At 43.5% G+C, this 25,375-nt stretch overlaps 2 protein-coding genes across 10 annotated transcripts in view; both read right to left on the reverse strand.

The window, feature by feature from the left end:
• The window catches only part of PARVA (parvin alpha), a 115,919-nt gene extending 105,345 nt beyond the window's left edge, over positions 1 to 10,574 (reverse strand). Inside the window, exon 1 of one of the 2 annotated variants that reach the window (XM_033928627.1) lies at positions 10,184 to 10,574. In XM_033928627.1, coding sequence (XP_033784518.1) covers positions 10,184 to 10,319 — 136 coding nt within the window. In that variant the 5' untranslated portion in view covers positions 10,320 to 10,574. Of the gene's footprint in view, positions 1 to 9,704; positions 9,745 to 10,183 lie in introns of those variants that run through there. The other variant, XM_033928628.1, reaches the window with a different exon arrangement.
• A 10,106-nt stretch (positions 10,575 to 20,680) lies between these two features.
• MICAL2 (microtubule associated monooxygenase, calponin and LIM domain containing 2) overlaps positions 20,681 to 25,375 on the reverse strand; it is a 256,381-nt gene continuing 251,686 nt past the window's right edge. For all 8 annotated transcript variants that reach the window (XM_033928312.1, XM_033928309.1, XM_033928311.1 and 5 more), the window contains 2 exons: positions 23,894 to 23,967; positions 20,681 to 22,806 (listed from right to left, as the gene is read on the reverse strand). In XM_033928312.1, coding sequence (XP_033784203.1) covers positions 22,598 to 22,806; positions 23,894 to 23,967 — 283 coding nt within the window. In that variant the 3' untranslated portion in view covers positions 20,681 to 22,597. The remainder of the gene's footprint in view (positions 22,807 to 23,893; positions 23,968 to 25,375) is intronic.

Consider the following 25,375-nt stretch of genomic DNA (forward strand, 5'->3'; position numbering starts at 1 on the left):
AAATGAGGGGAGGATAAAACGAGAGGAAAAAATGGGATATCGCTTCCTGGAAGTGTTTTTGTTGTCCTGTTTTTATTTGGGACTTCAGTTGGAATTTTGATAAGCATCATGCAGGCACAGCTTCCCCTGAAATCACTTCTGGGTCGCGGGTAAATGTTTAATTCATTTTGAATAAAATCGTTGTTTGTTTTATGAACCCAAACAACTTAAGGTTTTTCTTGATAACAAGTGCTCTGTACAGCTCCCAGTGGGTTGGGATGGGAACGTAGGAAGTCATTGGTCTAGTATTAGCTAATTGAATTGTATTATTCTATTTATCTGAATGCTATTTTCCCTACAAGGTTCCTCTCTATAATTTGTGGGCTTATTAGAAGTTCAGTGCTTTATAGCTATTTTTCTTACATGTGATCGATACACATGATAAGTATTATTTGTCTTTATGCACTGGAATTTACTTTCCTGATGCACGGTATATGTTGTATTAGAGAATGACAAGGGGACAAAATTTCTCCCCGTCCTCGCAGGAACTCAATTCCCCCCCCATCCCATCCCCGTGAGTTTTGTCGCTGTCCCTTTCCTGTAAGCTCTGCCTTAACCTCACAAGCCTTGAACACTTATGATTTTAAAGTGTTTGAGACTTGTGCAGCTGAGGATGGAGCTTGTAGGAATGGAGCAGGGACCAGAAAATAACTTGCGGGGACGGGATAGGAAAATTTGTCCCCGTGTTATTCTCTACGCTGTATATTTGAAAATTTAACTAAATGGGGGATGGACTTTTATTTACCGCTTATTTATTTAAAAATTTGTTTCTCACAACATCCAACAATTCTGTGCGAGGTACAGTAAAACATGCACAATAAAATTGCATTCACAAACAACCCCCCTCCCCCCACCATCCCTTTCATGAAGCCATGTTAGGCCACAGCAGTATTAGCTCCGACGCTCATGCGAATTCTATGAGCGTCAGAGCTAATGGCCGACAATAAAAAAAAAGCCTAATGCGGCTTTGTAAAAGGAGCTCAAAGTCATAAAAACGACACAAACAAAATATTTTTCTCTCAAATATCATCTTTCATAGTTTTCAAAATTACAATACCTGACCAAAATACATTTAATTCTGAATGCTCAAGAAACTTCTCTCTCGAAGAGCAGTGTTTACCAGCTCCCTGAACTGCAGCACACTAGACACACTCTTTATTTTAAAAAGTACCGTAATGTGGTTACACATTCAAAGCTGTTTACATATATACAGGTGCTTATTTTGCATCTAATCCCAGTCGTAAATGGCTGCTATGTTTTATCTGAGAACTATCCAAATATCACTTGAATCCACTTATTCTAAGGCTCTCTTGCTCTCTTCATTACTTTCTCCTTGCTTGTTTAAATAATACATACAATACTTAGCCACAAGACCTCAGAAACACCACTCCTCCGTTCCACTCTAAGAGTCTTTCTACGGGGAGATTCATGTGTTAGCTCCTCACTGGTCTGGGCTCCATTTTAACAATTTACTGTGTTTTATTTAAATCTGTTACGTTTTTTTAATTGTTCATTTTATAATTTTATTTATCTTGGTAATAGTCGACTGTCTCTTTACTTTTCAGCAGAATAAACGGATGGACCTGACATGTTTCACCGTAGTTTCGTCAGGGATCCACTCGTAGCCGCTATCATCCAGCCCAATATGACCACGTCACCGCCACATACCTCGACTCACACTGGCTCCCAAAACAAGCAAGAATACAATTCAAATTTTACTGTCTACTATTTAAAGCAATCAATGGACACAGCCCAGACTACTTGAACAATCGGTGTCAGGTCAAAAGCGCGCCGGGACAAAACAGGGAAACAGTTAAGTTTCCAGTATAATGAGGGTGGTTACAACCCTCCAAACCCCCCACAACGCCGCCGCGATCTGTATTAAGTAAAGTGGGGGGGGGGGTTTCCCAACAAAACCCCCCGTCGGAGCCCCTAAAAACACTCTTTTTCTTCGGTGCGCGTGCCTTTGTCTTCGGCGGTTTTGTCTATGAACTGAACAATTGCCTTATCCAAACTGACACAACCAGGCAAAGGAGAACCCAAACACCATCCACGCACCCTCCAATCAGAGGTGTCAAAACGCAAAAAAATGTACGATAGCCTACTGGCCACGCAGGCAGCGAAACTTGACCACCAATTATCCAATCTCCTGATGACGACACCAGACTACAAAACCTTCAGAAAAGAAATTAAAACCCTGCTATTCAAGAAATCCATCAAGACAAACTAACTCCACAGGAAGTATCTCAATCCCCCAAAGTAACCCACTCAACTATGTAATCTCTTCTGGAATTGTCAAGATCAGTGTTTTTCAACCTTTTTACACCTATGGACCGGCAGAAATAAAAGAATTATTCTGTGGACCGGCATCGATCCGTGGACCAGTGGTTGAAGAACACTGGGCTAAGTCGTAGGCCAGAGCCCGCCCATCTCTACCCAATCTCCACCCCAGATCCCGCCCCCATAATAGTACTAATTGCACCTTGCACATCCCGTGCCTCATCTGGAAGCCTTCCCTCTGACGTTGCAACGTCAGAGAGAAGGCTTCTGGTTCAGGCGCAGGATGCCCGTAGGAGCCACTGCCCGTGGCTCTGTGCACTGAATCAGTTAGAAAGAGGGAGCTGGCTCGAAGATAACGCCGCATCGATCGCACCGTGGACCGGCGGTTGAAGAATACTGTTTTGGGCCCGATGCATGTGCTGGCCCTGTGGACTGGCAGGAAATTTCTGTGGACCGGCACTGGTCCATGGACCGGTGGTTGAAGAACACTGGTCTAGATTACCTCTAATGTAGTCCGCCTTGAACCGCAAGATTCATCCACTGTGGGCTGGATGATAGCGGCAATGACGAAACTACGGTGAAACATGTCGGGTCCAACCGCTTAGTCTGCTGAAAAGTTAAGAGACAGTTGATTATTACCAAGATAAGTAAAATTAAAAAATGTAAGAGGTTTAAATAAAATACAGTAAATTGTTAAAATGGAGCCCAGACCGGTGAGGAGCTAACACATGAATCTCCCCGTAGAAAGACTCTTAGAGTGGGACGGAGGAGTGGTGTTTCCGAGGTCTTGTGGCTAAGTATTGTATGTATTATTTAAACAAGCAAGGAGAAAGTAATGAAGAGAGCAAGAGAGCCTTAGAATAAGTGGATTCAAGTGGTATTTTGTATCCAAGGCATAAAAAAAAAAATTAAAACCTTTGCAGAAAAAGTTATATTTTGGGCTCCTTTTACAAAGGCGCTAAGGCCTTAACGCGCGGAAAAGCGTACGCTATTTGCCGCGTGCGCTAGCCACTACCGCCTCCTTTCGAGCAGGCGGTAGATTTTCGGCTAGCGCGCAGTAATCCGTGCGTCCGTGCGTTAAAAAAAGCTAGCTCACCTTTGTAAAAGTTTTCAAAAGCACCAAGATAAGAAGTCCTACCCAGAGCAGAGTACAATCTTCTAGGAAAACACGTTGAAGCAGGTCTTTAATAGACACTGAAATACCACAAAATTCCAAGGGAGGCATCCCTCCCGGGCCCAAACAAAAGCCGACAGGAAACGCAAAACAAACGGACAAAGAGGCACTTCGAACCAGCTGTCTCAAAGTCAGAGACCACATTACCCGAAGACACAAAGGAGAAACACATAACTTTATGCGCTCTCGAGAAGAAAAGACATTTAAAATTCCTACCGATTCAGCTCCCGGCACTCCAGCCCGCTAGAACAGTGGCTCCCAAACTGAAGAGCACTTTTCCAAAACTCACTCGGCCCATCAGCAGCACTTTCTCAAAGGTTAGGCAAGTGGCTTTTGGACTGAGTGAGTTTTGCACAGAGTATTGAACACAAAAGTCGTTAAAATACAGTCAAAACCTTGGTTTGCGAGCATAATTCGTTCTAGAAGCATGCTTGGAATCCAAAGCACTCGTATATCAAAGCGAATTTCCCCATAGGAAGTAATGGAAACTCAGATGATTCGTTCCAGAACCCCAAAACTTTAATACAAAATACTATACGTACTCGTATTGCAAGACCTCACTTATTTAGAACAGTCACTACACTCCCGCAGCGTCAGAGAGAGAAGAACCATCGGCTCAGTTGTGATGATGTGATGTGGGTAGACTGTATGTACTTGTATTGCAAGACATTGCGTGTATATCAGGTTAAAATTTAATAAAATGTTTTGCTTGTCTTGCAATCCAAGGTTTTACTGTACTATGGACTGAGTTTTGGTACAGGAATAAGCTGCAGTAAATAAATCTTGCCTTAAATAAAATTAATCGCATAACTCAAAACTGACAAAAAAAAAAACCAAACAACCAGCCTAAATGAGATTTGGAAAAGTGCTCTTTAATTGTGGATCAGGACCCCAAATGTAGTTCGAGAGTCACAGTCACAGGACTCCTCCCACCTTATCTGGACCTGTATTATGACCTACTGCCTGGGTTCTTGCGAGATGGCGTTTTTGTTATTCCTGTTAGAACTTGAAACCTATACAGAGTAGGGGGTCCGCGAGTGCACACTGACCCACAGGGCCCTGTGGAGGAGGAGCCTAATGGTTACAGCAGCGGTTTGAGAATCAGGAAAGCCGGGGTTTAAATCACTGGCGTAAACAGTTCAAAATAATTGGGTGTGCCAGATTTGATCCATGACCCCCCCCCCCCCCACACACACACACACACACACACACTCTTTCCTGGATACTATAACGAAGCTTGCTCAATTTTGGAGGTGCTCAGCACCCACTGACAGTACCAGAGCTGGCTCCTAAGGTTCAAATCCCACTCCGGCTCCTTGTGTTTTTGGGCAAGTCGTTTAACCCTCTGTTGTTTCAGGTATAAAATTTAAGATTGCAAGCGCTCTGGGGACAGGAAAACACCTGCTGTATCCGATGCGACTTGCTTCTGAAAAAAACTGAAACGAACTAAATCCCAAATTGCTTCTCCAGTCCCGACTGTTGCCACCACTGCTGCTGCCCTTCCTACTTTGGATGGCTGGGAGTCTGCTATTTTGTTATCATCGGGGGGCAGGGGGGGGGGTCATGTCAATTTTTAAGTATTAGCATAAAGCCACGCTGGATAAAATTTGGGAAGCAAGGCCCTGCAGAGCCAGTAAAACCTTGGCGGCCCTATTTACTCAGCTGCATTAGCTGTCAAAGGTGCAATGTGATCTGTTACATGTAATGAGCCAACTACCACTTATTAATCCAGAAGGGGACATCAAATGGGCGAACGAGTGGGGACTGTTAACATGGGGAGAGTTATCAAATTTTAATAATTTATGTGGCAGATAATTGGCACAGTTAAATGCCACTTTAACAGGCACTGCTAACTGCTTCTCATTATCTGCTAATGCACTGGAAATTACAGGATACAGTTAGCTACCAAATTAAAATATTATTTGCTCAATATTTCGTTGTACTAAATTTGCTTGTTGCCATTTTATTGCATTTTTATGCCATTAATTCTGTTCTTGCATGACGCAGCAAGTACATTATATAACTGTGGTCTAGAAATCTAAGCAAAATAAATGTTCGGCGACATTTGCTGCACTGCATCATCTTCCACTTTAACTGCGAGGCCGGTTCATAGACAACGGCGCGAAAGACAAAGGCGCGCGCCGACAACTGAGCGCAAGACGGAGGCGCGCGCCAAAGAAAATTACAGTTTTTAGGGGCTCCGACGGGGGGTTTTGTTGGGGAATCCCCCCCACTTTACTTAATAGACATCGCGCTGGCGTAATGGGGGTTTGTAACCCTCCACATTTTACTGTAAACTTAACTTTTTCCCTAAAAACAGGGAAAAAGTGAAGTTTTCAGTAAAATGTGGGGGGTTACAACCCCCCACAACCCCCACAACGCGGCGTGATGTCTATTAAGTAAAATGGGGGGGTTCCCCCCACGCCCCCCCCCGTCGGAGCCCTAAAAACAGTAATTTTGAGCGGCGCGCACCTCCGCGCTGCGCTCAATTGTCTGGGCGCGCATTTGTCCCGGTGCGCTTTTCACCTGACACCACGAGGCCATGCCGAAACATTTGGGATCACCTTAGATGCATCTTAATCAAGCCCGGTGTAGGAAAGAAATGTGACCCGTCACCGCTGTTGACAGCCCAGATTAGAAAGCAACCTGGGGTTTATCAGTTGGTGCCATGCACTGGCAGCCCCAGGAATCTTTAGGCTGGTGCCCAAGAAGCGGGTAGCATCATTAGCCACTGCAAACTAGTCCACCCTTTTCCCCCCCCAAAAAAAATAATTTTTATTACAGCATTTTTTCTGTTACTGCACCTCAAATTTGGAATTCTCTCCCTATTTATTTAAGGGAAGAACGCAATCTGGAGAAATTTAAGAGTAATTTAAAAACTTTTCTTTTTAAAGATGCTCAAATTTTTATTTCCATTGTTTAATTTTATGACTATTGTTTTCCCTACCTTTTGTTTTACTCCCCTATTGTCTTACTTTTCTTTATTGATTTTGTATTTCATTCTCCTTTTCCCACATGTTCATGGTTTGTAATGTCTGTCTTTTAGTCCGCTAGGATGTAAAATATTGTAAAGTGTTGCATTGTCCCCCAAATACTGTAATTTTAAAAATGTTCATCGCTTAGAAATATGATTAAGCGTTTAATCAAAAATTTTATTAAACTTGAAACTAGAGTGGGAGGAGAGTGTGGCGCAGTGGTTAAACTTACAGCCTCCGCACCCTGAGCGAGTGGGTTCAAACCCACGCTGCTCCTTGCGACCCTGGGCAAGTCACTTAAGGGCAAATCCTATAAGAAGCGCCCAAAATTTGGGCGCCTAATTAGGCGCTGTTCAGCGCGATTCAAGTCAAATGGGGCGCTGTTTAAATGAATCACGCTGAGCGGAACCTGTTTTGAGAGGCGCCCAAGAAATAGGCCAGCTCTGGGCGCGACTAAAAGGTAGGCGCCTGGTTGAGCGCTTAAGCACGCTTAAGAGCGGCGATTCTGCGACAAGGCGCCTAACACGTAGCCACGCCCACGCTTAACATGCATTCTTAGAGGCACCTTGTTACAGAATCGCGCTTTCTTGATAGGCACCTAGGTTTCAATCATTGCTGATTAAAAAGCTTAATTGAGCTTGTTATTCAGTTTAGACAGGCGCCTCCAAAATAAGTGCCTAACTTGAGGCGCTGGTTACAGAATTTGGGCCTTAACCCTCCATTGCTCCATTAGATCGATTGTGAGCCCACCGGGACAGAAAGGGAAAAATGCCCAAGTACCTGAATAAATCTATGTTAACTGTGCTGAGCTCCCTTGGGAGAAAATAAATAGACAAATACACAACAGCAAACTCCAGGGAGAAAGAAATGTAGAGAGGGGCTTGGGATAGTGTCTCATGTGAAATACTTCACCACTACATTGATCAAAAAAGAGGCACAAGGAGAAGAAAGGAAAGGGGATGGGGTTTTGATTCTACCACCTTTCTAGGGTGGCAATCAAAGCAGTGTACATATTATATACAGGTACTTATTTTGCACACAGGGCAATGGACGGTTAAGTGACTGGCCCAGAGTCACGAGGAGCTTTGATGAGACTGGCTGAGCTGGCATTAGGCGCCAAGTGTGGCCACAAGATTGGAACTTTGCTCCACAGCTTCATGCAATGCCCTGGTAAGAAGTATGCTACTAGAGAATGACACAGGGACAAATTTCTTCCCCCCCCCCACCGTCCCCGCGGGAACTCAGTTTTCTGTCCAGTCCCCACGAGTTTTCTGGTCCCTGCCCCATTCCTGCAAGCTCCGTCCTCATCTGCACAAGCCTCAAACCCTTTAAAGTCATAAGTAGCAACATTCTAGAGCTCAGATTGTGATGTCATAATGCCTCATTCCACCAATGCCTAAGCTCCGTCCTCATCTGCACAAGCCTCAAACCCTTTAAAGTCATAAGTAGCAACATTCTAGAGCTCAGATTGTGATGTCATAATGCCTCATTCCACCAATGCCTAAGCTCCGTCCTCATCTGCACAAGCCTCAAACCCTTTAAAGTCATAAGTAGCAACATTCTAGAGCTCAGATTGTGATGTCATAATGCCTCATTCCACTAATGTCTAAGGTCCATCCTCATCTGCACAAGCTTCAGACCCTTTAAAATCATAAGTAGCAACATTCTAGAGCTCACATTGTGATGTCATAATGCCTCATTCCACCAATGCCTAAGCTCCGTCCTCATCTGCACAAGCCCCAGACCCTTTAAAATCCTAAGTAGCAACATTCTAGAGCTCAGATTGTGATGTCATAATGCCTCATTCCACCAATGCCTAAGCTCCGTCCTCATCTGCATAAGCCTCAAACACTTTAAAATCGTAAGTGTTCAAAGCTTGTGAGGTTAAGGCAGAGCTACAGGAAAGGGGCAGGGCCAAAGCTCACAGGCATGGGACGGGAAAATTGAGTTCTTGCGGGGACGGGGAAAAATTTGTCCCCATGTCATTCTCTACATGTTACAGAATCTAATTTGGGAATCAAGGAAGTGAGGAAGTATTGCTCTTAAGTGTAGGACAGGTGAGTGAGTGAGCGAAGAAGAGTGGGAAATGTTTGTTGCTTTGGGGCAGAGGGTGGCACAGAAATGTACCTTAAGAAAATGAGTAGAATCTGAACCATCAAGATATGCAGATGGCAAGATGGGAGGTGAGGTATATGAAGGCGGAACACGTAAGTACCACAACATCCCCATATAGGTCACAAAATTTATGACCATTTCTAAGGCCAAGAGTCTGCATGGGGGAATCTATATAAGAATGTACTAGCATTTCCCTTACCTAAGCCACCTATGTTGGATTCACCATCTCTTCTTCCCCTCCCTAGTCAGCACCCCTGCCCCGGTGGCCAGCAGCCAGCCCAAAACATGTCTCCAACATGTCCCCTTGAAATTTAGGCAAACTGCATAGAAAAAAATGTCTTAAAATGGGTTTTGGAAAATAGCAATATGGACATTTTTTTGTTTCAAAAATGAGCCCTGTAGTGTATAAATTGGATCGAAGATGTGCACTTAGATGTAATTTACTTAGATTTCAGCAAAGCCTTTGACATGGTTCCTCACAGGAAGCTCTTGAATAAACTCGACAGGCTGAAGATTGGTGGAATGCCTCAAGGATGGGTGCTGGGGCCGATTCTGTTCACTATGTTTGTGAGCGACATTGCTGAAGGGTTAGGAGGTATAAAATAATAAAAATATTGAACAAACAAAAAAGAAGAAGGTAAGGTTAGCTTTTTTGCGGATGATTCCACGATTTATAACAGAATGGACACCCCGGGATCTGAGCACACATTCCATTCCTTAGAAGTTGAAAGGCAGGAGAGTCAGAGCCAACAAGTAGACCCTATATGGCCTGGAAGTGCCATCTCTGCCAGCTACCCCTTTTCCAAGGTTCCTAAATCTAAAAGGGGGGAGTGTGAACTACACAGGCATAGCTAGATTTACCTATAATCTAGGCAAGCTAGTTTAGGTCTAACACTTCATTAGAAAAAATAAAAAAATAAAAATGCATTTTAAAATTACAATATTAATCATCATTTTGTTTCTGTTATCAACTCCTTGGTTGTTTTACAATCCAGAGGGACCCAATGACCGAAATCCCAGCCTTGCCTCCAAGCTCTCTAGCTGCACCGTAGCATCATTCCTGTCTCTGTTTTGTTATAACTGCATATGCCCAAATCCGGCCCTGCCCATCAGCTACCCACCTTTGGGGGGGGAGGGGGAATGCATATTATTTTAAAGCATTAGCAGGCCGACCTACAAAGCGCAATAAACTCAAAATCCAAACGTTTGGCTGCAAGCCGCAGTGGTAAATCTACGCGCTCAGCCGATGGGACTTGCCCTGAGCCAACTTTTGCACCGACATCCCCCTGGTGCAGCACTGATGATAAAGGGTGCCAAAATCCTAGTCTGGCATCTGGGCCTCACCTGGCCCATAAGCGGGCCGACGCCGAAAGGCGCTCGAGCCAGCATTTGGGCGGGAACGGGGCGGGGCGCGAGAGCAGGCACGAGGGGAGCGGCAGCAGCTGCAGCCTTGCCTCGAGCGTATTTTCGACGTGACGTTTCGCTGGAACGTCCAGAGCAGCAGCCCGGGCGCACCCGCGTGGCACAAGCCGCGGCAGAAGTTTGCCCATGCGCAATACAGGCAGAGGCCCCCCCCCCTTCCCTTGCAAAGCTCCCTTACCTTCTTTGGCTTTTTTCCTTCTGGCCAAAGTTCCTCCGAGCTTCCCCAGGAACGAGTCGTCCTTCTTCCTGGAAGGGGGCGATTTCGGGGTGGGCGACTTGGGGGGGACGGGCGACTTCTGGGGGGACGTGGCCATGCTGCGCTCCTGCGGGATGTGGCGCGGCTCCTCCGCCCGCAGCCCGAGCGTTTTGGGATCGCAGCTCAATCGGAGGCAGTCCCTGGCGAACGGAAGCGGAATCGTTTCAGGCTCCTTTCCCTCCCTCCCTCTGCTCCCGGGCCAGAGAGGCTCCGTCTTTAACCCTTTCGGGGGAGGGGGGCTCTCTCTAGGATCGGTGCCTTGCTGCGGCGTAGTTGGGCCCCCTCTAGGGCAGGGTGGATGCAGTGAGCTTTCCTCCTAACACCGAGGAGGAAAATCGTTTTTGTTCCGCTAGCCCAGGGGTAAAGCAATTCCGGTCCTCGAGAGCCGGAGCCAGGTCAGGTTTTCAGGATCTCCTCCATGAATATGTATGAGATGGATTTGCATGCACTGCCTCTTTGAGATGCAAATCTATCTCATGCATATTTATGGTGGCTGTCCTGAAAACCTGACCTGGCTCCAGCACTCGAGGACCGGAATTGCCTAAACTAAGAGCAAACTACAGTACAATGGGGTTAAAGAAAAAGTACACTGCCGTTTTCTGACTGGTTTATGGTTTATTTTCCTGTCTGTCCATCCAGGGCTGGTTGTAAGACTTTGTGCCCAGAGGGAGTTTAGGACAGGGGTAGGGAACTCCGGTCCTCGAGAGCCGGAGCCAGGTCAGGTTTTCAGGATCTCCTCCATGAATATGTATGAGATGGATTTGCATGCACTGCCTCTTTGAGATGCAAATCTATCTCATGCATATTTATGGTGGCGGTCCTGAAAACCTGACCTAGCTCCAGCTCTATGAGGACCGGAATTACCTAAACTAAGAGCAAAATACAGTACAATGGGGTTAAAGAAAAAGTACACTGCCGTTTTCTGACTGGTTTATGGTTTATTTTCCTGTCTGTCCATCCAGGGCTGGTTGTAAGACTTTGTGCCCAGAGGGAGTTTAGGACAGGGGTAGGGAACTCCGGTTCTCGAGAGCTGTATTCCAGTCGGGTTTTCAGGATTTCCCCAATGAATATGCATGAGATCTATTTGCATGCAGTGCTTTCAATGCATAAGTCTGCAGTTATTCACCAAACTTTAAACGTAAACCACTTAGCCCATGTGGTGGCATGTAAATTCAATTTCTATAAAGCACATGTAAGAATGGTCAGAAAGCCCCTCCCCCACACACCCATACTCATCCCATATTTGGGCACAAGAGAATTTAGGTGCTTTGTTTATAGAACAGAGATTTAAGTAACTGCAAATTGCATAAGAACCCAACGGTTGCCATACTGCAGGGGTGTCCAATGTTGGTCCTCGAGGGCCGCAATCCCGTCGGGGTTTTCAGGATTTCCCTAATGAATATGCATGAGATCTATTTGCATGCACTGCTTTCATTGTATGCTAATAGATCTCATACATATTCATTGGGGAAATCCTGAAAACCCGACTGGATTTCAGCCCTCGAGGACCAACATTGGACACCCCTGCCATACTGGGACAGACTGAAGGTCCATCAAGCTCAGGATCCCGTTTCCAACAGCACCCAACCCAAGTCACAAGTACATGGCAAAATCTCAAGGAGTAAAACAGATTTTTATGCCGCTTATCCTAGGGATTTTCCCATGTCAATCTTAATAATGACTTATAGACTTCTTTATTAGGAAATTATCCAAACCCTTTTTTAAACCCTGCTAAGCTAACCACTTTCACTACATTCACTGAATTTCACTGAATTCCAGAGTTTAAATTACCTGTTGAGTGGATATTTTCTCCCGTTTGTTTTAAATCTACTACTTAGTAACTTTATCACATGCCTCCCAGTCCTAGTATTTTTGGAAAGTAAACAAGCAATTCACATCTACTAGTTCAGCTTCCTCTTTCCCACATGCATCGCTTTGCACTTGTGCACATTAAACGTCATCTACCATTTTGACGCAGTCTCACAAGGTCCTCTTGCAATTTTTCAAAATCCTCTGGCAACTGAACAACTTTGAATGTTATGTCATCAGCACATTTAATTACATTTAAATATCTAGTTATTCCTATTCTCCAGGTCATTGATAAATATGTTAAAAAGCAGCGGTCCCAGCACAGACCACTATTTACCCTTCACCATTGAGAATATTAACCATTTAACCCTAATCTCTGTTTTCTTTCAACCAGTTCTTAATCCATAATAGGATGTTACTTTCTGATTTCCTCATAAGTCTTTCATGTGGTACTTTGCAATAGAAACATGATAGCAGATAAAGGCTAAATCAGTGGTTCCCAACCCTGTCCTTGAGGACCACCAGGCCATTCGGGTTTTCAGGCTAGCCCTAATGAATATGCATGTGAGAGATTTGCATATAATGGAAGTGATAGGCATGCAAATCTGCTTCATGCATATTCATTAGGGCTAGCCTGAAAACCTCCAGGACAGGGTTGGGAACCACTGAGCTAAATGGCTCATCCACAGTAACCATTATCTCTTCCTCTCTCTAAAGCAGGGTAGGGAATTCCGGTCCTCGAGAGCCGTATTCCAGTCGAGTTTTCAGGATTTCCCCAATGAATATGCATTGAAAGTAGTGCATGCAAATAGATCTCATGCATATTCATTGGGGAAATCCTGAAAACCCGACTGGAATATGGCTCTTGAGGACCGGAGTTCCCTACCCCTGCTCTAAAAGATCCCACGTGCCTTTTGAAAATTCAGATACACAATATCGACCGGGTCACCTTTATTTACCCCTTCAAAGACATGTAGTCGATTGGTGAGGCAAGATTTACCTTGACTAAATCAATGTTGGCTCTGTCTCATTAATCTATGCTTATGTATGTGCTCTGTCATTTTGTTCTTTATAATAGTATTTACCATTTTGCCCGGCCCTGACATCAAACTCACCAATCTATAATTTCCCAGATCACCTCTGGAACCCTTTTTAAAAATTAGTGTTACATTGTCCACCTTCCAGTACCATGCTGGATTTTAAAGATAAATTACAAATCACTAACAATAGCTCTGCAAGTTCATTTTTCAATTTCTATCAATACTCTGGGATGTATACCATCAGGTCCAGGCGATTTGCTACTGTTCAGTTTGTCAAATTACCCTATTATAGAGATTTTGGTTCAGTTGTTCCGAGCACTTCTTTCTAACCGATTCTTTTCCTAGCTTCTTGCTTTTAATATACCTAAAAAAGTTTTTACTATGTATTTTTGCTTCCAGGTCTCTCTTTGCCTTCCTTATCAGTGCTTTGTACTTGATTTGCCATTCCTTATGCTGCTTATTATTTTCCGTCAGCGCTTGTCAACACCAATTATTAATATTTATCACCAATTATTTGCCTATTTAGGGCCAATTGTTACATGTGGAACTGGCCTTATTTTATTCTTGCACGACTAACTTTGGGCACATTTATAGAATTTGGAGGTTAGTGCCCCCAGCATTTGTTTAGGATTATTTACCACCGTTTTGAACAAATTCACCCAAGACAGAAAGACTAAGGCAGACATGTGAAAATGTGAAAGGGACTGGGGGACCTGTATACGCCTTTTTGTAGTTTTACAACCACACTCAAAGCTGTTTACATATAGGTACTTCAAGTATTTTCCCTATCTGTCCAGGTGGGCTCACAATCTATCTAATGCACCTGGGGCAGTGGAGAATTGAGTGGCTTGCCCAGGGTCACAAGGAGCGGTGTGAGGTTTGGACCCACAAGCTCAGGGTGCTGAGGCTGTAGCTCTTAACTCTTACATACAGGGTCTGGCGTGGTTCTGATTGCAGAGGATTACCGACAAAGAAACCAGCAGCAGATAAGACCTGTCACTCACTGTGAACTAGAGGACAAGGGATGAGGAGAATAGACAGACCTCTGTTGGAAGCTCTGGCCCCCTGCTCATTTTTTTTTTAAGTATATTTTTCTCAAATAAACTACATCAAACAAAATATTTGAACAGCAAAGGGAGTTCTAAAGCAAATGAAATTCAGTAATATTCATTAAGGAAAAAATTAGGGAAGGAGGGAATCATACAATCAGGTTCTTTAGACACCTCTCCTCTCTGCGTACCCCCGTTAGAACAATAAATTAAGAGGAATCCAAGAAAGAAAAGAAATAATCAAATTGTTAATATACAATTAAAGAGAGACTACCCGTCCCATTGCCAAATCAAACACCAAACCTTTCAACTAATGTTTATCCTGCCATTTTAAGTCAACATCTGACGTACCAAGTCAAAAATTGCCTGGGAAACCATTGAATTAGCACATCTGCAAGGGCCTCTTCTGGCAAATGTCTAATTTGCTTATGCCTTAATCCTGTCCTGGAAGTTGGCAGGGGCTGATTATGTTGCTGAGGTCTTGTTTACAATTGTTGGCAGGGCAGCCCAGTTATTATACAACAGCGACATCTACTGGCCAGGTTCAGGGTTCACATGAACTAAATTTTCCCAAGTGAAGTGTGCTGTATGACCCCTGTCCAAGGAATGCTTTTGTATTGATCTGGAGGGGTGATAAAAGTCACATGAAGCTGGGGTGACCTGCATAGAGTTTAGCTTATTGCATTTGATATGTTAGTTAATTGCCATCAACTCATATTCGAGTCCTAGTGAAATAATTAATTACAGATCTAAGTCCAGAAATGTCCTCCTGCATCATCCCCATGGTTGTTTTCAACGTGTCCAGTCATCTGATTGCAGGTTGCCCTCTGCGCCTGGTTCCTTCGATCTTCCCAAACATGATGTCCTTCTCCAATGATCTCTCTTTTCTGATAGTGTGACCAAAATAAGACTGTCGTATCTTCATCATTTGGGTTTCGAGTGACATAGTCGGTTTGATCTCTTCTAGAATTAATTTTAGGTGGTCCACGGCACACCTAAAATCTTTCTCCAGCATCAAAGCTCAAATGAGTCAATCTTCTTTCTGTCTTGTTTCCATAGTGTCCAGCTTTCGCATCCGTAACTCACCACAGAAAATGAGCGCTTGGACAAGTCTGATCTTCGTTTGGAGTGTTATTTCCTTGCCTTTGAATACTTTGTCAAGAGCCTTCATTGAAGAGCGACCAAGTGCTATTCTGCTAAATATTTCTTCCCTGCTAGTTGCTTCTATGTTTACAAAAGAGCCCAGGAGATTGAAATCCTTTACAACTTCTATTCTATCGCTTTCAAGCTCAAAATCTTCATAGTTTTCCATACATTTGATATACTACCTACATTTCCTTGTCGAGAGAGCTCACACTAAATTCAAAATATGAATAAAGAAAAACAGTACAATAATAAGACCATTGGCAGTGGTTCTCAAGCCAGTCAATAAAATTTGCAGGCTATCCACAATGAACATGCACGATGAATGTAGACTTTGCATGCCCATAAACATGCAGATTTATCTCATACACATTCATTGTGGATCTCTCAAAAAATCAGACTGGTTAGGTGTGTCCTGAGGACTGGGTTGAGAATTTTATTTCTCTGGTCATCTTGTTCCATCTGTGCTCTTAACTCTGTTTCTAAACTAAAACTTAGATACAAAAAAAGACGAAAAGAAGAAACAAAATGTGGTTTGGTACAGAGTTGACCCATTGTTTTGGAAACAACTGTTGCAGAAATACTGTTATCTCCTCTCTGTCGATACATAAATAAATGTTTTCACACTGGTCTTTTAAGCTATTTTATAGTTATTCCAGTTATAAGCCATTAACCAACGACCACAAAGGAGACAGTCAACTCTGCACAAAAAGAATCCAAAGTCCAAGAGAAGGAAAAAATTGAAGAGAGCAAGAACCCCTTAAGATAACAGGAATTCCATTCCGTAGTTGAGTTCATTTGAAGACGAAAGATTGACTGAGTTTCTTAATTCCTTTTACCGAAGGAAAGGAAAGCTTGAATTGTTGGGTACTTCTTGCCAATTATTGGCTGCAGATACAATAATTTTTTGGACAAGACTCTCACATTTCAAGCAGGTAAACAGCAATTTTGGCTGGGTAAACACATTGGTCAAGCTATGTTGTCTTATGGTGCTTTACGTAAAGAAATTAAGTCAGCGCTGTTTGACAAATTTATTTCTTAAATATGGGTACTATTGTTAGCAAAACTCTATTTGGAGTCTATCTAAGTAACTGCTGTATTTTTAACTATTTGTATTTCGCTGGTTGCACAGCCTTCTTCTGTGTAAACCGCCTAGAAATCGTTTGGTTATGGCGGTATAAGAATAGAGTTATGTTATGTGTTATATTATATCAATTCAATAGAAATAGGAACTTCTTCCTTATTCCAATTAGCAATCTGTTACTATCACTTATTATTATTAGACCCTCAGCGTCACCACTCAGAACTCAAACATATCACCGTTCTGAGCTTTACGTGACCAATCCTCACTGGGTCCAAGTTTTACTTATTTTCACTTTTTCAAGAGTTTTATGTATTTAAATACTTATAACTTTCTTATACATTTACTTCATTTTACTTAGCTTTAATGTAGTTGTCTCTAGTAGAGATATTTTTAGATCAAGCAGGGTGACATAGCCGACATGTTTCGCGGGAAACCGCTTTATCAAGGCTCCACCCCTTTAGCAGTTGAGGAGGTCGATAGTGCTAAAGGGGTGGAGCCTTGATAAAGCGGTTTCCCGCGAAACATGTCGGCTATGTCACCCTGCTTGATCTAAAAATATCTCTACTAGAGACAACTACATTAAAGCTAAGTAAAATGAAGTAAATGTATAAGAAAGTTATAAGTATTTAAATACATAAAACTCTTGAAAAAGTGAAAATAAGTAAAACTTGGACCCAGTGAGGATTGGTCACGTAAAGCTCAGAACGGTGATATGTTTGAGTTCTGAGTGGTGACGCTGAGGGTCTAATAATAATAAGTGATAGTAACAGATTGCTAATTGGAATAAGGAAGAAGTTCCTATTTCTATTGAATTGATATTTAAATAGCCATCTGAAAGTCTTACATGCTATTAAGTTGATGTGCTATATTATAAGCATTTCAAGATAGAGGGACAAGAGGAGCAAAAAATACCATATAGGATTTTGAAAGTGATACATGCACATTTGAAATGTATCCTGAAATGGACCAGAAGCCAGACTCGTGTTCATTGTGGATATCTAAAAAAATATAAAAATATCAGACTGGCTAGGTGGGTCCTGAGGACTGGCTTGAGAATCCCCCGGGCTAGTAGAATCATCAGTTACAGCCCAAAGTTGTAAAATAGCATTGGGATTACCTGCATGGAGGGGCAGTTACAACCGTAAAACCATCCGCTGGAGGAACCCGCATGAAGCAGCAATTATAACCCTAAACATCAATATTACTTCAGAGCAGCCAAATGATTCCGCTCCATGAGGGAGCCTTTTTGGCCAGTCCTCAGCTTGGTTGATGTTTGCAGTCCCCCGATCCTGCCCTTTGACATCAAGGCCGCAGGTCCGCAACTGCTTCAGGATCTAGACCGGTAGAAATCCAGGAATGACCTACAATCTCCCCCCTCCTGGAACTGGGGAAAACTCGGCAGCTCTGCCGTTTTGATAAATTGGTCAGACACAAAGGACTTTTGTATGGGAGTTTGTGGGGAGTGTGTGGCGCAGTGGTCAGAGCTACAGGTTGTAGGTTCAACATCCCATGCTGCTCCATGTGACCCTGGGCAAGTCACTTAATCCCCCATTGCCCCAGGTACATTAGACAGTGCGAGCCCGCCAGGACAGATAGGGAAAATGCTTGAGTAACTGAATGTAAACCAATTAGGCTGTAAGTGCTATATGAATACTAAAAAGAAATAACAAAATACTAGCAATAGGAATATAATAGATCACCACTTAAACGTATTCCAATAATCTCACTATCTTGGAGGAATAAAAAGATAAAAGCTCAACAAAAGGACAAAAAAGAAAAAACTAGTCTCTGAGGTCGTTTCTCCATTTTAAAGAGACTAGTTTTTTTCTTTTTTCTCCTTTTGTTGAGCTTTTCTCTTTTTATTCCTCCAAGATAGTGAGATTAGTGGTGATCTACTAAAAAGAAATAAAATGTGTAAGACGCGGAGGGCTATAATAAAAAAAAAAAAAAAATACTTCTAAGTCCGATTTGGATGTAGGGCGCCAGTCGCCCAAACTCGGCAGCGGCAAAATGTTCATTCTCGAAAAGTACATCTAAAATATGTTTTTTCCCCAAAACCGACTTTCTGTACGTCCAGGCGTTTGATCATCCAGACCGCCACGACGCCTCTCTTTATACCACATTCTCGACCAAAATTTCATCCAAATCCTAAACGCCCAGAACAGGACCATTTGGATGTGGGAGAGGCCTTCATTGTGATGGACTGGCCCTCTAGACATGGCAACAGAGCAGCGGGGCACCTCACAGGGCACTGCTGTGAACTTCACCAAAAGGGTGCCAGATAAACATCTAACCAGAACTCTCTTATAGGTTATGGTGAGCTCCCCCAGCACCCCTAAAACCTACTATATCCATCTGTCTATATCCCCAATAGTCCTTACGGCAGAAGAGTGGGGTTTTGGTGGGCTCACATTTTCTACCATGAATATATATTGGTTGGAGTGGCTTATGGGCCTGGGTCCTCCTCTCTATGGTTCACTAGCCCACCCCCCCCAGACTACTTAAGCCACCTCTGTGCAGCTCTACTAGGGTTTTCTATGCCAGGTGCTGATATTCCGGAGGCAGGTATGTACGTTTTTATTCTGAACTTTGGGGGGGGGGGGTACAACGGGGTCAGTGAATACATGGGGAGTGTGTGAGGGTCTTTCCTTTGTCTTTGCAGTGATTATCTAGTCACTTTGGCTACCTTTTGGGCACTTATACCTGTCTTTACATTGTCTAACTCACAACGTATAAGTTTTGTCTAGCCAGTCTCGTCAAACATTCGATTATCCCTGCAGGATGACTAAGTCTAGGTCAGCCCACATCCCGCCCTAACCACTCCTTCAAAAACACCCCTTTCAGCTCTGGGCGCAGAGTGGAATTGAGGCCTAAAACGTCCCTGGATACATCCAAAAAGCTGTTTTGATTATCGTCACCTGGACAACCTATCTTTTAGGATGACCAAGTTCCAACTTGGGCGGATTTTTAGACTTATTTAAGTTTCAATTATGAGCCTCACAGATTCTAGATTTTCAATTTGCAAGATGGTAATGTATGTTGCAGACAGATTACGGTGGGAAAAGCACAAGTATAATTTAATTTAGTTCAAGGAGGAAATGGGAGAATAGTATTGTTCAGGTGACATCACCTTTCTCAAGTGACCACCCTAGGAGTGTCTTGTAGCCAGACAAGTCTCAGTTACCAGCTTTGTATAAGAAATCACCAGGATCAAGAAAGGACGTTTCAGGAACCACAGAATGATGGAAGCACTGCTCATCTTCCACGAAGCCACTATTTTAAATGCATCATACCATACTAATTCTTGTATCCTGCACATATCGGCAAGGAATCATTGCGGCTTACACAATATTAGAATTCCTAGAGAGACATAGATATTACAAAGAAATTGCATGGAAAATATTACGCAGAGGACTGCATGGGAATGGGTCAATGCATTGAGGGAAAAAAGGTGAGTTTTCAGTGCTTTCCGGAACTGGAAGTATGAGGGTATTTGTCGAAAGTTGCCTGGGAGGTTGTTCCAGATTGTTCCCGAAAGAGAGCCTTCCTTCGAGCATGACGTGCAGAGGGGGGGTGGTAGTTTCCATCATTGGATTGTCCTTGAGTTGTGGAAGGATTGTGTGATCAGGAACTCTTTTAAAATCATTAAGGTGAAGGACTTGCACGTTACGCTGGAAATGTTATATTTAAATACAGTGGAACCGCGGTTTGCGAGTAACGTGGTTTGCGAGTGTTTTGCAAGACGAGCAAAACACTCGGCAAACTTTTGTCTCGCAAACCGAGCACCGCCCCGATAAACCAGCAGTTACAGCTTCAGGAAGCGCCGCTTCAGGGGGGATTCCTCGTCCGTCCGCCGGCCAGCCTTACGCATGTTGGAGAGCCTCTATCTGAGCCTACGCAACGTGCATGTGGGACGGCACTCGGCTGCGTGGGCTCTCATAGGCTCTCCAACATGCGGAAGGCACCCGGCATGGAAGGCGGACGGAAGAGGAATCCCCCCTGGGCTCAGGGGTTCTTCAGCGGCTGGCGGACGGAGGAGGCGTTTCCTAGAGACCCGGCACCCGACAGATACACACCTCTGGGCCACCCCTTGCCACTTCCTCGGCACCTTTTGGGTTCTGGAACGAATTATCAGCGTTGCCATTATGGCCTATGGGGAAAGTTGCTTTGATATACGAGTACTTTGGATTACGAGCATGCTTCTGGAATGAATTATGCTCGTAAACCAAGGTACCACTGTACCTCCAAATTCCCCATAAATGCAGGAAAAAAAAATCAAATGACACGCAATATATAAATACACGCAAACTGTATATATTATCATTTAGCATTCATATTTCTGCATCTTAAGAGACCCATCACAAATGGTCTTAACAGCCGCAATGAACCATGCTAAGTATTAAAGAGTTAGAACAACCCCAACTGCACCTTGGCTTCATATTTCTTTTAGTCTTTTTGCAGAAATGTGATAACAAAAACTGTTTGTTAATAAACTATAACATCGCCCCCTGTTTTTTGTTTTTTTTTTTAAACAGCCTTTGAGCAGCAAAAAGCAGTTCAGCACCTTTTATCCAATACTGTTAAAGAATCACATTTGTTATTAACATGAGATACAAAAAAAATATGATATAGTATGGAGATTGTTGAAATTATGTACAAAAAGGACAAATAACTTATTAGATATTGGCAAAGTACACCATCCTCAGGATGTCTTCACAGCAAGCAAGCGAGGGTTAATCTATAGCTGGGAACTGTTTTAGCAAAATTAATTTTCTTGTGCTTGCATTTCCCCTGTCATATTCCCATTATTAAGAAAAACAAAACATTTTTTCCATTTTGCAAGTAAAAAAAAAAAAATACTGAAAGGAACATATTTGACAAACAAAGTCTACATTTGTCTGTTTGTTAAATAGCAGCATTGATCCACACATTCTGAACTTGTAGAGTTTCAAGGAGTGAAGCACATGCACCCTGCTGGATGTGGCCTAAAATGTTCCAGCACCAATTCTTGTAGGACAGTCTACACCAGGGGTCTCAAAGTCCCTCCTTGAGGGCCGCAATCCAGTCGGGTTTTCAGGATTTTCCCCAATGAATATGTATTGAAAGCAATGCAAGCAAATAGATCTCATGCATATTCATTGGGGAAATCCTGAAAACTCGACTGGATTGCGGCCCTCAAGGAGGGACTTTGAGACCCCTGGTCTACACTGTTATTGCATGTCAGCCTTGGAGAACATTTGGTGATTAAAAAAACAAAAAGCTGCACTAAAAAAAAAAAAAAAAAAAAAAGTATTCCTATAACAAATTTGGTAAGAACAAAAAAATAAAGTTATTTTAAGCTACACTGTTTGATGAATGCCAAAAACTACATGAGTGGTAATGGATGTTTGAGCACTGGTAACTTAACTGCTTGTATTAAATGTTCTTTGACCTGACATGCATCCAGTGAATGGCATACGCTGAAAAGTGCTGGAAAAAATGACCCATATTTCTCTACAAAACTAAAATTTCAAACTGCCAGTTTTGCAAGAGATTGTCCTGCGAAAGTGCCTAATTTTTTTTTTTTTAATAAAATGTAGTGCAGTGTAGAGAAAGATACTGGGACAAATTTTTCCCCATCCCCACAGGAACTCATTTTCCCGTCCTCGCAAGTTCTTTTCCTGTCCCTGCCCCATTCCTACAAGCTCTGTCCTCATTCATCTGCACAAAACCTCAAACGCTTTAAAATCATAAGCATTTGAGGCCTGTGTGGATAAGGCTGAGCTTACAGGGAAGGGGCAGAGACAGGGACAGCGAAAAAGCGAAATTTGAGTTCCTGCGGTGGATGGGGAGAATTTGTCCCCATGTCATTCTGTAGTGCAGTGCTTAATCCAGACCTCAGGGCACACCCAGACAGTCAGGTTTTCAGAATATCCACATAAATATGCATGAGTAGCATTGCATACTGATGAAGCAGTGCAATGAAATCTATGGCATGCATATTCATTGTGATATCCTGAAAACCCAACTGGCTGGGTGGACCCTGAGGACCAGAATGAGAATCATTGATGTAGTGGATTTCATGGTTCTGTCTAGTTTATGTGACTTACAAACACTGCTCTGGTCTGTACAAGTCAAGAGATAAATCCCATAACATTCAGATGCCACGACTGTAGATCTCTGAAATGTTTTGCACTTTTGGTTGCAAGGTTGTTTCTTGTGGCCTGCTTGTTCAGAGCATTCTCATGTCACCATTCATGTCCGTGCTCAGTCGATAGCCCCTGGATAATGCAAAGTTTTCAAAGCTTTTGTCCTCTGCTCTCTCCTCCAGTCTCTGCTGCTCCAAGAAAGACACCAGTTTGTCTCTTTGTTTGATCACTTTCATCACCTCTGTGAGAATCTCCTGCTCCTCAGATATGGATTTCTCATCTTTCAGGCGGTCTAGAGAATGGAAATATTTGACCATTAAATCTGATCAAACTGATAATTCAGATGGAGGTGTATCTTTAAAGCACATCGATGCACAAAGTTCCATAGGTAGCAATGGTACTTTGTCAAGTTTATTAGGATTTTATATACCACCTATCAAGGTTATCTAAGCGGTTTTACAATCAGGTACTCATGCATTTTCCCTATCTGTCCCGATGGGTTCACAATCTATCTAACGTACCTGGGGCTCTGGAGGATTAAGTGACTTGCCCAGGGTCACAAGGAGCAGCATGGGATTTGAACCCACAACCCCAGGGTGCGGAGGCTGTAGCTTCAACCACCGTGCCACACACTCCTCTTCCTTTGTCTACATGATCTGAAAATGAGCGTCATATTGTATGCCGACATGTTTTCAAGCAGGTCATAGAGAATTCAATTCTATAATTGGCACCAAAAAAAAAAAAAATTAAAAATCAGCACTGACAATAAAATGCGGTAAGCACTGGTCTAGAAATGACACTCAAAGTTCGGTAACCAACGCTCTCAAAATATTATAGCACAGCAAACATACGGTCCAGATGAAAAACAACCAAACCCCCCCGGAAAAAGCCAGACAGGGATTCAAAAATTCATGGGGTTATTCAAAAACCAGGGTCCAGCACTTAAAACAGCGTTTCCATCAAAAATCACTTCAAGTTAGGAAAAAGCTTCAGAGCCCTTCCTCCGCCAACCGACACGGCGACTAATTAAATGGCAGCTAAAGTTTAGCGAAACGCCGACCATCGTCGGTGTGTGGCGTGCTTTCAACTCCTTTAATGATATATGTATTCAGGGTGGCTTTATTTTGAAACCAGAAGGTTTGCATTGCACAAGGCTTTTTTTGTTAAAATATCAATTGAGGAGGTTTTTTTTATGCCAGTGACTTAATTTGATCCCGATATCACCTCCATTTAATTAACCACTGTGCTTGTTGATTTAATTATTTAATTGCTTGGGGGGGGGTGTTCTGTTCTTCCCCATTATTGTTTGTAGGTCGCATGGGACCTTCATAGGGGTTTTACAACTAATTAAACCCTGTGTTTGATTAGATTAGAATTACCTCTGGCTAATATTTTTTCTCTCAATTTCTTTTCCAGCTTGCATTGGTGATCCTCCAGTTCAAGTTCTTCTATTCTATAACCAAAACATTAAAGCAAAGAATAAAATAACCCATACTTTTAAAATGGCCGGAATTTGTAGCAAGTACAGCTCTATAAATCATTCCAGTTCAGATATGTACAGGGCTTGTGTGGCTGATGCGATGATGATGGAGTATGATGCTAAAAAGTTCTCTTAAGCAACATGCATAGAATGATTTAAAAGAACTCAGCAAACTTACCTTTTAGCTTGCAGGTTCCGATGTGCACGTTTCGCTCCTGCCTCAGGGAACCAACGATAGTGTATAGAAAAACGCTCATGCGATGGGCATCAAGCGTCTGTCTCACTTGAAAAATGGAGAACTTTCACATACTCTAAAGAAACAAGCTGTGTGAAAGTTCTCCGTTTTTCAAGTGAGACAGACGCTTGATGTAGAGAATGACACGGTGAAAAAATTGGTCCCCGTCACCGCCCCGTCCCCGTCTCACCATCCTCTGCACCGCCCCGTCACCGCCACTGCCACCCCATTCACCGCCCCGTCACCGCCACTGCAACCCCATTCACCGCCCCGTCACCGTCACCGCTGCATACATAAAAGCCTCAAACGGGTACGATTTTATATACTTTTCTAATATCTCCCCTATGTATCTGCCATTGCCCCCCCCTGTGTCCATATACCATCCCCATGGCATGTCCCCTTTTTGTCTCTGTCCCTATGCCCCATGCACATAATTTCCCCTCTTTCTGTTACCTTCCTGTGTCCAGATTTCCCCTATCTTCCTCTTCCATACCAGTGTGTCTCTTCTTTTCAACCCCATCTAGCTTTTTTCCCTCTTTCTTCCCCCCCCCCCTGCTTCTAGCATCTGGCTCACCTGCCTGTCCTTCCCTTTCTTTCCTGCTGTGGGTTTTTCTTTCCGTTTTCATCACCTTGGCCCAGAATCCTTTTCCCTTTCACTCCCTCCTTACAGTCTGAGCCGGGAACACGGGTGATCGCACGGTCCTCCCAGCCCCCACCCGCCTGCCCAATCGATCCTAGTGTTTAGCCAGTTCTCTCCCTTCTCCTCACCTTAATTTGCAGGCTTTCTTTTTCAGCGACCTGCACGCTTTCCCAAAGAGCCGCACACGCGCGGCTGCTCAGTGTTCAATCTTCTGCTCTGCTGCAACTTCCTGTTTCCGGTTGCGTCAGAGCAGAAGATCGAAACTGAGCAGCAGCGGCTCTTTGATAGCGTGCGGGTCGCCGAAAAAGAAAATCTACAAACTAAGGTGAGGAGAAGGGAGAGAGCTGGCTAAACACTAGAATCGATTGGGCAGGCGGGTGTGAGCTGCAGGGACCGCGCGATCCTTCATGCCTCACTGCGGGGACAAGACCCATTCACCGCCCCGCGGGCGGTGAATGGCCTTGTCCCCGTCGCCGCAGCGACTGCTAGTTTTCTTCCCCGTTTTC

This window comes from Geotrypetes seraphini, chromosome 19 (genome assembly GCF_902459505.1).
Source record: "Geotrypetes seraphini chromosome 19, aGeoSer1.1, whole genome shotgun sequence".
NCBI lineage: Eukaryota > Metazoa > Chordata > Amphibia > Gymnophiona > Dermophiidae > Geotrypetes > Geotrypetes seraphini.